The following is a 12,891-nucleotide window of genomic DNA, read 5'->3' on the forward strand; positions in this document are numbered from 1 at the left end:
ATTTTTAAAACCAAATAGCCTGAAAATACAAAAAGTTTTGAGACAGTTCGGAGCAAAAACAGCGTCAGGGCACGTTTAGAAGAAAGACACAGTAAGAACGTGCGTAAAGGAGCTCAGTCGTCAACGCGTAAACTTGCCCCATCTCCAAGTTTGGATTAATTCTTAACGGGCAAAAATATTAAATATCATTTCAGTTCATACAAATAGAATTCTCAAACGAGTTGATGTGTGCATCACATGACTTCCTTTTACTCCAATTTAATGTCATTTTCCCATTATAGTCAATTTTAATGTGATTCAATAGTTTACTCTGTAAAAATCACCAACAGTGGCCAAATCAAAACCAGATTAAAAAAAAAAATCGTCAAATTTGTCGCCAAGTTGGCGACAAAGCTTGGTAACCAAAAGAGTGGCGATATATTGCCAAGTGTCCGCCAAATTATAACACCACTTGAGTTTACATCGAAATTAACAATGATTTCCCTCCAAAAAGGGACAAAAGACCCCCTTTGGAGCATCCGAATGCAAAATTTCAACTTTCTAGGACATTCCGTTCCTGAGTTATGCGACATACATACACACGTACGCACATACATACGTACATACAGACGTCACGAGAAAACTCGTTGCAATTAACTCGGGAATCGTCAAAATTTATACTTCGGGTGTCTGTAAGTTCCTAGGCATGTATCCACGTGTGGTCGAGTCGAAAAAAAACCCAACATTCATTCGGGGGTGAACAAAATAGAAATTAAGGCCAATTTTTAAGTGAAAATTTTTTCGCGAATACAATACTTCCTTTTTTGTAAAAGGAAGTAAAAAGTATAAAAAGGACAAAATTCTGCTATTTTTTACATATTTGTTCTTTTTTAGCTAAGTATCATTTATTCCCTATCAGCTTAAAAACGTTCAACTCAAAATTTTCTCGACTTGGTAGAAAACGGGTTGTTCTTTCTACATGCTAGACCGAAGCTCGATTGATGCTCAAAAACTTGTGAGATATTTGCTAGGGAGCAGCATCAATCTGTTATGACTGTTGATTCTCCAGTTATTATTCGTTTTGAAACGAGGCGATGTGTGCATCACACGACTTGCTTTTACTCCAATTTAATGTCATTTCCCCATTATTGGCAATTTTAATGTGATTCAATAGTTTACTCTCTAAATATCACCTGCAGTGGCCAAATTAAAACCAAATTTTAAAAAAAAACCGCCAAGTTGGCGACAAAACTTGGCGACCAAAAGACTGGCGATATATCGTCAAGTGTCCGACAAATTATAACACAACTTGAGTTTACATCGAAATTAACAATGATTTCCCCCCAAAAAGGAGCAAAAGACCCCCTTTGGAGCATCCGAATGCAACCAAAAAGGAAGGTGCACAACTAGACCCCACTAGGAGTCTACGTACCAAATTTCAACTTTCTAGGACATTCCGTTCTTGAGTTATGCGACATACATACACACATACGCACATACATACGGACATACAGACGCCACGAGAAATCTCGCAGTAAATAACTCGGGGATCGTCGAAATGGATATTTCAGGTGTCTGTACGTTCCTAGGCATCCACGTGTGGTCGGGTTGAAAAAAACTCAACATTCATTTGGGGGTGATTAAAATGGAAATTAAGGCCGATTTTAGGGTGAAAATTTTTTCGCGAATACAATACTTCCTTTTGTGTAAAAGGAAGTAAAAAGGGCACTGCGTAAACATGCCCCTTGAGTAAACGTGCCCCGGCCTACCCTACCTATTCATTCTTTGTCTACATTAAAGGTGTCTCAAAGTTAAATGACCCTTTGAAATTGCCACCATTTCCTTCTTAACGTAACCAAGATAGAAATATCCGCACTGAATTAACAGTAAGATCAACACTTTAACAGACACCCATTATTCAACATGAATAGCATTATTACTTAAATTACGACATAGAAAGGAGTACAACATTTTAGAGGAAAAACTAAATACACGATAACAATGAAAGTCTGAAGCATTCAATCGTCGTTCGCTTGACTTCAGCTTTAAGGGCAAAACGAAGAAAAACTGCACAAAAAAAAGCAAAGTCGATTTAAATTCACACGGGGCTCCGACTCCTTTCAAGCGACTGTTCCGTGTTTTTCTCTCTTTAGTTTAATTTCCGTACCAGTGTTCCCTCTTTTCCGGGAGCTTCCCAATTCTGGGATACAAAGAAAGACAACGGGCACTGAATTTTCTAGCCATTTTCGAACGAGATAGGAAAGACAACTTTTTCTAACGTTTATACTCCGAGTGGAACAACTGGGGTTTTATTTGTTTTAGCTACTCTCGTTCTTTCTTTAATTACTTTTGTAAGGTTTTTTTTTTCGGAAATCTTTGATACTAAAAAAGAAAAGAAAGAAATTACAAACTCTTTTTAGACATTTAGAGAAGAAATATTTATTTTAAGATTGTTTAGAATGCTCGAGATTTTAAGTAAATTAAAACTTAATTCGTAAACAAACAGCATGGAAAATAAAAACTTAAGGTAACAATTAACGACGGGGCACATGTGTCTGCAATCATAAGCTAAAAAAACATGAAACGCATGCGCATTTTAAAGACGGATTAATATTGAATTTAAGAGAACTTATTTATAATTCTGAACCGCACAAATGTGTTAGTAGTAGTAAAACATCGCAATGCAAATACAAAATAATAAAAACAAAAAGAAAAAAAAATGAATTTTGACATCTTGAATTCAAATTATGTTTTTCGCAATCACGAGTGTGTGTATGTAGGCGTGTGTGTTTGTGTGTGGGGGTATATGTGTTTGTGTGTAGGGGGGATTTGTATGTGTGTGTAGACATGTGTGTTTGTGTCTGTGTGCTGGCATAAGTGTGTGGGTAGTTGTGTGTATGAATGTGTGTAGGGGGGGTATATGTATGTGTGTGTAGGCATATGTGTTTGTGTCTGTGTGCAGGCATGAATGTGTGGGTAGTTGTGTGTATGTGTGTGTATGTGTTGGTATCTGTATGTTTGCGTGTGTGTATGTGTTTGTGTGTGTGTAGGTGTATGTAGGTGTATGTGTGTGTGTATGCGCGTGTGTGTAGGACATGGATGCAACGTGGAGACTGCTTTCGCTATGGGAGCAGCATCGTGAGGAGCCGGTCAACGGTGATGGTGCGGAGGGTGGCGGTGGGAAAATAAAATGATAGGATGCCAAAAAAAACAGTCAAATGAAAGCAATAAGCAATCGTGATTGCTCAATAATTTGGGTATAATTTTCAATTTCGGCCAAAATACATGCTACTTTCAAATGCCAAGTTAGTTTGTTAAAGAATGTTCAATAGAGTATTATTGTAAATCACGGCAATAAATAACGACACAAAAGTATTTGTCGTTTTTGAAAAACACTCGTTGAACCAAATTTAAAGCAGTATTATACAAGTTTGACCGATCAGTTAACTGTTTGGATTTTTGATAAAACAAAAAGTCTTATCCTCCAGCTAGTTTCATACCTGGTTTCCTTGGCTCAAACAGTGACTTTAATGCACCTTATCCAAGTATTGCAGCAAAAACATTAATTATTAAACATTCAATTTTTAATTCTGCATTTCGCAAATGATAAAACTTTAGTGCTTCATAATTTAAAAAAAAACTTATTTATCACAATAAAAAGTTATATAATGCAAGTATTGGCTCAATAACAATTAAACGCACAAAAAACTACACACTATTTTTTATCACTTTACTCATTGCACTGCTTTTCAACCAATAAAACCTCTCACTACCAATCTAATTCAATTACCTCGATACGTCCATGTTCGATTTATTTCTTCAGATTCAAATATTTCATGGTAAAAAAGATCTGCATACATATTCTATTTGCCTTTGACACATTCAATATACTCCGAGGGCCCCGACAGCGATATTTTCCGTCTCCCTCACACAAAAAAGTTGTCAGTTCCTCATACGGCTTCGCAGAATTTCCGAAAATATTGGTCAGCTGAAAGTGCTGCGCGTCGATACAGTCTGGACGTCACAGGAAAATTGAATTTCCTCGCATCGCTGCGTTTCTTTCCCTGGGACATGAGAAATATCTGATTTCTATTCACGACCACGCCAAATCCAAGGTTATATTGGAAATCCGATCGTATTCAAGATCTCATTCTGGGGTATGTATTCGATGAATTTCCCTCTGCGGACTTGCATATGATGTGAATAAAGTTTTCAATGATACTTTCATAAGGGGGTGCGTGGAAGTCATACAAAGGCATCGTCTGTGGATGGATTTTTATCTCCCGTGGTTTTTTTTTTTTTTTTCCTATTTGTTTGAAGCTGTTTTTTTGAGCTGTATAGAGAAGTCGATGAATTAGAGTTACGCTATTTGCTATGTTGAATACTAATTTGCATTCATATTTTTTGGTTTAAATCTTAAGCAAACGAGCTGGTGTGTACATCACATGACTTCCTTTTACTCCAATTTAATGTCATTTTCTCATTATCGGCAATTTTAATGTGATTCAATGGTTTACTCTCTAAATATCACCAACAGTAGCCAAATTGAATCCAAATTTAAAAAAAAAATAGTAAATAAAAATCGCCAAATTTGTCGCCAAGCTGACGACAAAACTTGGCGACCAAAAGGATGGCGATATATCGCCAAGTGTCCGCCAAATTATAACACCACTTGAGTTTAAATCGAAATTAACAATGATTTCCCCCATAAAAGGGACATGAGAAATATCTGATTTCTATTCACGACCACGCCAAATCCAAGGTTATATTGGAAATCCGATCGTATTCAAGATCTCATTCTGGGGTATGTATTCGATGAATTTCCGTCTGTGGACTTGCATATGATGTAAATAAAGTTTTCAATGGCACTTTCATAAGGGGGTGCGTGGAAGTCGTACAAAGGCATCGTCTGTGAATGGATTTTTATCTCCCGTGGTTTTTTTTTTCCTATTTGTTTGAAGCTGTTTTTTTGAGCTGTATAGAGAAGTCGATGAATTAAAGTTACGCTATTTGCTATGTTGAATACTAATTTGCATTCATATTTTTTGGTTTGAATCTTAAGCAAGCGAGCTGGTGTGTGCATCACATGACTTCCTTTTACTCCAATTTAATGTCATTTTCTCATTATTGGCAGTTTTAATGTGATTCAATAGTTTACTCTCTAAATATCACCAACAGTGGCCAAATTGAAACCAGATTTAAAAAAAATTAATAATTAATAAAAATCGCCAAATTTGTCGCCAAGCTGGCGACAAAACTTGGCGACAAAAAGACTGGCGATATATCTCCAAGTGTCCGCCAAATTATAACACCACATGAGTTTACATCGAAATTAGCAATGGTTCCCCCCCCCCCCCAAAAAATAGCAAAAGACCCTCTTTGAAGCATCGGAATGCAACCAAAAGGGGAGGTGCACAACTAGACCCTACTAGGAGTCTAAGTACCAAATTTCAACTTTCTAGGACATTCCGTTCTTGTGAGTTATGCGACATACATACGCACATACATACGTACATACAGACATCACGAGAAAACTCGTTGTAATTAACTCGGGGATCGTCAAAATGGATATTTCGGGTGTTTGTACGTTCCTAGGCACATATCCACGTGTGGTCAGGTTGAAAAAAAAACTCAACATTCACTTGGGGATGAGCAAAATGGAAATTAAGGCCGATTTTTGGATGAAATTTTTTTCGCGAATACAATACTTCCTTTTTTGTAAAAGGAAGTAACAATCTATTTATTGTTAAAAAGAATCAGAATGCCCACTCTAAAAGAAATGGTCATATTATTTGTGCACGAGTGCTGGTAAAACCTTAGAGCAGGAACTAAAATGGAGAGAGCAAGTCGAATCATTGGCTTAGCAAAAGCGGACCAAAAGACTCCAAGTCACGTAACTCAACAACGACGAATGCGCTTTGCTTTAAAATCTATCACATGACCTGGGATCTTGGTTTTATGAATGAAAGTCCTTACTTCCTTCATTTTATCTCTTCTCAATGGTTAGAACATTATACATATTTATTATTTTTGCGAAGTCCAGGAACATATGGTTCAAGCACGTTTGTATGAACTGCACTTGAACTTTTGTGCGAATGAGTGATCTTTTTCCCAACTGTTAATAGTGTCATTCTCTGACAGTGAGACTTCGCAAAGTTGGTGTGTAGGTTGGTTTTATTCGGATTTCTAATTTGAATCGGATAAATATTTGATTTCAAGAAAATAGACGGAACAATTGGAGTCGCTCTATTGCATCAAATCTTGCAGGAACCGGAACTACTTTCGTTTCGTTATTTACTGCTACGATTTACAGTACTATTCTATTAATCATTCTTTTACGAATTAAACTGGCGTTTGAAAATAGTATGTATTTGGGCCAAAACTGAAAATGGAACCCAAAATATTATATATATATATATATATATATATATATATATATGTATATATATATTGTTTGTTTTTGTATCTGCATTGCTATTTCACCACTACACATTGAAAGAGTTCAAAAATAAAATTAAGTTGTTTTTATTAAAATCACAGTTGGCAAAATAAGTTGATCTTTTTTTCTTTCGCAAATTATAAAAAAAAAAAAATTGGAGCCTTAAACGAAGAGTATTCAGAATGAAGTTTGTTATGAATTAAAGTTCCATTGAAAATTACTGCTTTCAATCGAAGCTACATTTTCTGCGCGTTGCGCTCTATTGAATAACTCTTACTTTGATTACGCTGATTCTTCTTCATTTCGGAATTTTAGTTGCGAAACTTCTATTCAAATTTACAACTGCTACGGGTTCCATGCTTTTAGAAAGGGATTCTAAATTTGCTAGGATATATAGGAAAACTTAAAAGAATTTAACTTTTCTGAGCGGATAGTCTTTTGAGTTGCATCATAAATAGTTAGCAGCTATATGTATGTGAAATAGTCTATGAAAAAGAAGCAAAATGTTAAACTTAATATCTCTTAATAACTTGCTTATTTTCCCCATACTTCATCGTAGTTTTTTTGCACCGAACTGTAGTGGATTTTATTTTGATCAAGACTTTTTTTTACAGTTAAAAAATGAGTGCTCAAAAATCATTCCATTCGAAACATTTTTAATACAATTTTTTTAATGTTTTTGAATTCTTCATACAACAAATTTTTTCGAAGCGAAACTTTTGTTTTGCGAAAATATTTTTTCCCGAAAATATTACATACTAATGCTAGAAAATAATTCATACATATGTTTAAATTTCCTATTTGAAATTTACACTACGTTTGAGAATTCACATAATAACGGGTAGATTTTCAAAACAATCATCAGATACTTGGTTTTGATTTAGCTTCACGTTTTTGAATAAAAGCTAATACATTGAAAAGAAATTCTTACTTATAGAAATTAGTACACAAATAATAAGTAATATCTTTACTAATAATAAAGCTCAAAGTATCTCTGTCTGTGCATCTCTCTGTCTTTCAGGATCTCTGTGACGCGCATAGTGCTTTGACCGTTCGCGCGATTTTTCTTGAAATTCGGCAAATAATTAGTTTATAACATGGGGGTGTGTACCTCGATTGATTTTTCGAAAATTAGTTTTTGTTCTTTTTGTATTGCAATTTTAAGAAAATTTTTCCCAGCAAATTATCACAACGTGGACGATTAAATTACCAAATTATCATAACGTGGAACCATAACATGGGCAAGCAAATTAACATAGCAAATTGGCGAGAAATTTATCGTCCATTATTTGCGAATATACAGGCGAACCAAATGACCTTTTAATTTTCTACTACGGGCAAAGCCGTGCTAGCACAAAATAAATAAATTACCTTGTTAGCTCGAGTCTCCCGATCTGGAAAGAGAGAAACGTCAGCTCGACGAAATCGCCGAATTCTTTTCCAGCCGCGACGAACGCTATCTTGCAGACAAAGGGGAGGTATCTCTGGAAAGGTCCAGTCACTCGTAAAGGATACTTCACGTTCGTTTCACCAAAAAACGTCCTGTTGCAATCTGAAATTTGAGATATAAAATGAATTTTTTTTTAACTGTGAAACCTGGAAAGCAAGAGTTTTGTAATATTTACAACAGCGACATTATTCACAATACGACTATATTACAAAAATTCGCATTGTAAAAGCAAGATTTCATTGCAACGAATTGTTTGTTATTGGGAATTTTTGCTGACTTTGTCAGTTTCTGTTGTGAAACAGTTCTGAAAAAGATTAACGTTTCTTTTATGCAGAATCGAAGGAATCGACCTTCTTATATTTTCTTGCAATACTTTATTTTCTTAACTCTTACCCTCTTCACCCACATCCAATAACTTGTCGTAAGCAAAAAACCACATAAAAACGGAATTTCTTTTTTTTTTCGTTTTATCAAATGGTATTATTTTGTACAGAATTTGGTGTTTGGAATAAATCGTAAATGAAATATTTTGAACTGAAATCATTTCTGGATTCTTCGGGGGGGGGGGGGGAGGGGGGAAGATGTTGTTTAAAAAAAATTTCAACCTCAATCTCTCAGGGGGTTACTCATTTTGATGCGAATTCTAGAGAGCTAGTACTTGATGATTATTTTCGTTTAACAACGCCCCTACTTCAAATAATGTTTTCTTGATACTCATGAAACTAATTAGGTACTTTATTATGGTACCCATAAAGAAAAGGTACTAGTTATGTGCGTAGACTATAGCAAGAAGAAAGAAAGAGAACAAAAAAAAAAAAAAAAAAGAGCGATTTAATTGGAATTATTTTATTTAGCTCATATCAGACGCATTTGGTTGAAACCATTTGATACACCATAGTGGGCTTCTAGAATTCATTAAAATTTCAATTTATTTTTTATTTTCATTAAAATTTGCTAGTTTATAGGGCATTTTAAAACTCTCGTTACAGGCATTTCACAACGATATGCGTTTGTCACTGTAACGTCGTTTACGTGATGTTCCAGAGCCATTCAGCGCCGCCTAGCGGCAATGAGAAACCTTTCCCCCTTTTGCAAAAACCATTCTAAGAGGAGCATATCAAGCATTGGTCAATTAAGTGTCGTTAACGTATCAAGGTAAATTTTCAAGATAATGGTAATCCAATATTATTTTCTTGTTAGTAAATTTAACTTGTTTATATTTTCTGTCATTTTTATATGCTATAAATCAACAAAACATCATTCTGCAGTCACATTTGCGCAATGGGGTCTTTCCCAAAATTTTAAAAGTATTTTTTTTTTTCCGAAAGAGCATGCTTAAAAACACCGGATCTGACCATTTTTTAAATAATTTGTTTAAGGTTAACATTTAAAAAAAAAACGTAAATCGGAGAGCTTTTACTGTTTACGGCTTCTGCCGATGACATCACAAATGATGAACTGCCATTCAGTTTTGCCCTTCAGCGAGCAAAATATTTAATCCGCATCTTTACTCACGTGTATTGGCAACGATAGGGTTGATAGCAAGCGTAGAGCACGATAATTGATTCGCTGATTGATTATTATACCGTGGAAACGCGGTAGAAAGATGCGAAAAAGTGCATCATTTGTGACGTCATCAAGACCACACCTTGTTTTCAAAATCGGGCATTTTAAAAAAATAACTAAAAAGTAACTGTTGGAAAAATAAAAGTATTTTCTGGGTCTACGTTTTTTTTTTCCTTATTCTATCAATTTTAGTGATTAAAAGTAATATTTTTGACCGAAGGAAACAACCCCATTACATAGCACATGTTTTTATTGTTTGTTTTAAGCAAAGTATACTTTAACACTATTCTAATTTCAGCTCGCAATTCATGCTGCAAGGTATATTTGAGCAGCAAAACGTAACGACGTAAATAAATGGGATACGGAAACTAAAGTAAAAGAAAACGTTTGCAGGGAATAATTTTCCTTCAAAAATTCTTAAATGAGGACAAACAATACGTTCGAGCATTTTGTTAACATTAACGACTGTAAACGAATAGTTTTCAATTGCTTTCTCCACTCCCTCCTATTGTCTTTTCAAAACTTGAAGCTATTATTTCTCTCTTTGATCCCGTAATTTCTTATAATCATTTATTGAATTATCTAATGGTTTTATAAGTCGTGGCTTGGGATATATAAAAGAAATTTTAGGTATAAAATATGCCATGCTTCAAGGTACTTTGGACTTCATTTTTTAAGCGTAAAATCTACTCTTTAAACGAGTAAAATGGTTATCCCCTTTTTATGGCATAAAAATGCATCATTTAAAACATTTCCATTTTTTAAAATCTTTTATTGAATTATCTAATGGTTTTATAATCCGTCGCTTGGAATATATAAAAGAAATTTTAGGTATAAAATATGCCATGCCTAAAGATACTTTAGACTTCATTTTTTCAGCGTAAAATCTACTCTTTAAACGAGTAAAATGATTATCCCCTTTTTATGGCATAAAAATGCATCATTTAAAACATTTCCATTTTTTAAAATCTTTTATTGAATTATCTAATGGTTTTATGATCCGTCGCTTGGAATATATAAAAGAAATTTTAGGTATAAAATATGCCATGCCTTAAGATACTTTAGACTTCATTTTTTCAGCGTAAAATCTACTCTTTAAACGAGTAAAATGATTATCCCCTTTTTATGGCATAAAAATGCATCATTTAAAACATTTCCATTTTTTAAAATCTTTTATTGAATTATCTAATGGTTTTATGATCCGTCGCTTGGAATATATAAAAGAAATTTTAGGTATAAAATATGCCATGCCTTAAGATACTTTAGACTTCATTTTTTCAGCGTAAAATCTACTCTTTAAACGAGTAAAATGATTATCCCCTTTTTATGGCATAAAAATGCATCATTTAAAACATTTCCATTTTTTAAAATCTTTTATTGAATTATCTAATGGTTTTATGATCCGTCGCTTGGAATATATAAAAGAAATTTTAGGTATAAAATATGCCATGCCTTAAGATACTTTAGACTTCATTTTTTCAGCGTAAAATCTACTCTTTAAACGAGTAAAATGATTATCCCCTTTTTATGGCATAAAAATGCATCATTTAAAACATTTCCATTTTTTAAAATCTTTTATTGAATTATCTAATGGTTTTATGATCCGTCGCTTGGAATATATAAAAGAAATTTTAGGTATAAAATATGCCATGCCTTAAGATACTTTAGACTTCATTTTTTCAGCGTAAAATCTACTCTTTAAACGAGTAAAATGATTATCCCCTTTTTATGGCATAAAAATGCATCATTTAAAACATTTCCATTTTTTAAAATCTTTTATTGAATTATCTAATGGTTTTATGATCCGTCGCTTGGAATATATAAAAGAAATTTTAGGTATAAAATATGCCATGCCTTAAGATACTTTAGACTTCATTTTTTCAGCGTAAAATCTACTCTTTAAACGAGTAAAATGATTATCCCCTTTTTATGGCATAAAAATGCATCATTTAAAACATTTCCATTTTTTAAAATCTTTTATTGAATTATCTAATGGTTTTATAATCCGTCGCTTGGAATATATAAAAGAAATTTTAGGTATAAAATATGCCATGCCAAAGATACTTTAGACTTCATTTTTTCAGCGTAAAATCTACTCTTTAAACGAGTAAAATGATTATCCCCTTTTTATGGCATAAAAATGCATCATTTAAAACATTTCCATTTTTTAAAATCTTTTATTGAATTATCCAATGGTTTTATAATCCGTCGCTTGGAATATATAAAAGAAATTTTAGGTATAAAATATGCCATGCTTCAAGGTACTTTGGACTTCATTTTTTAAGCGTAAAATCTACTCTTTAAACGAGTAAAATGATTATCCCCTTTTTATGGCATAAAAATGCATCATTTAAAACATTTCCATTTTTTAAAATCTTGTATTGAATTATCTAATGGTTTTATAATCCGTGGCTTGGGATATATAAAAGAAATTTTAGGTATAAAATATGCCATGCTTCAAGGTACTTTAGACTTCATTTTTTCAGCGTAAAATCTACTCTTTAAACGAGTAAAATGATTATCCCCTTTTTATGGCATAAAAATGCATCATTTAAAACATTTCCATTTTTTAAAATCTTTTATTGAATTATCTAATGGTTTTATGATCCGTCGCTTGGAATATATAAAAGAAATTTTAGGTATAAAATATGCCATGCTTCAAGGTACTTTAGACTTCATTTTTTCAGCGTAAAATCTACTCTTTAAACGAGTAAAATGATTATCCCCTTTTTATGGCATAAAAATGCATCATTTAAAACATTTCCATTTTTTAAAATCTTTTATTGAATTATCTAATGGTTTTATAATCCGTCGCTTGGAATATATAAAAGAAATTTTAGGTATAAAATATGCCATGCTTCAAGGTACTTTAGACTTCATTTTTTCAGCGTAAAATCTACTCTTTAAACGAGTAAAATGATTATCCCCTTTTTATGGCATAAAAATGCATCATTTAAAACATTTCCATTTTTTAAAATCTTTTATTGAATTATCTAATGGTTTTATGATCCGTCGCTTGGAATATATAAAAGAAATTTTAGGTATAAAATATGCCATGCCTTAAGATACTTTAGACTTCATTTTTTCAGCGTAAAATCTACTCTTTAAACGAGTAAAATGATTATCCCCTTTTTATGGCATAAAAATGCATCATTTAAAACATTTCCATTTTTTAAAATCTTGTATTGAATTATCTAATGGTTTTATAATCCGTCGCTTGGAATATATAAAAGAAATTTTAGGTATAAAATATGCCATGCCAAAGATACTTTAGACTTCATTTTTTCAGCGTAAAATCTACTCTTTAAACGAGTAAAATGATTATCCCCTTTTTATGGCATAAAAATGCATCATTTAAAACATTTCCATTTTTTAAAATCTTTTATTGAATTATCCAATGGTTTTATAATCCGTCGCTTGGAATATATAAAAGAAATTTTAGGTATAAAAATATGCC

At 32.9% G+C, this 12,891-nt stretch overlaps 1 protein-coding gene across 1 annotated transcript in view; it reads right to left on the reverse strand.

Annotated features, from left to right (window-relative positions):
• LOC129227381 (uncharacterized) overlaps nucleotides 1-12,891 on the reverse strand; it is a 77,683-nt gene that overhangs the window by 38,214 nt on the left and 26,578 nt on the right. Inside the window, exon 2 of the mRNA XM_054861934.1 lies at nucleotides 7,790-7,970. Coding sequence (XP_054717909.1) covers nucleotides 7,790-7,970 — 181 coding nt within the window. The remainder of the gene's footprint in view (nucleotides 1-7,789; nucleotides 7,971-12,891) is intronic.

This window comes from Uloborus diversus, chromosome 1 (assembly GCF_026930045.1).
Source record: "Uloborus diversus isolate 005 chromosome 1, Udiv.v.3.1, whole genome shotgun sequence".
Classification (NCBI taxonomy): domain Eukaryota; kingdom Metazoa; phylum Arthropoda; class Arachnida; order Araneae; family Uloboridae; genus Uloborus; species Uloborus diversus.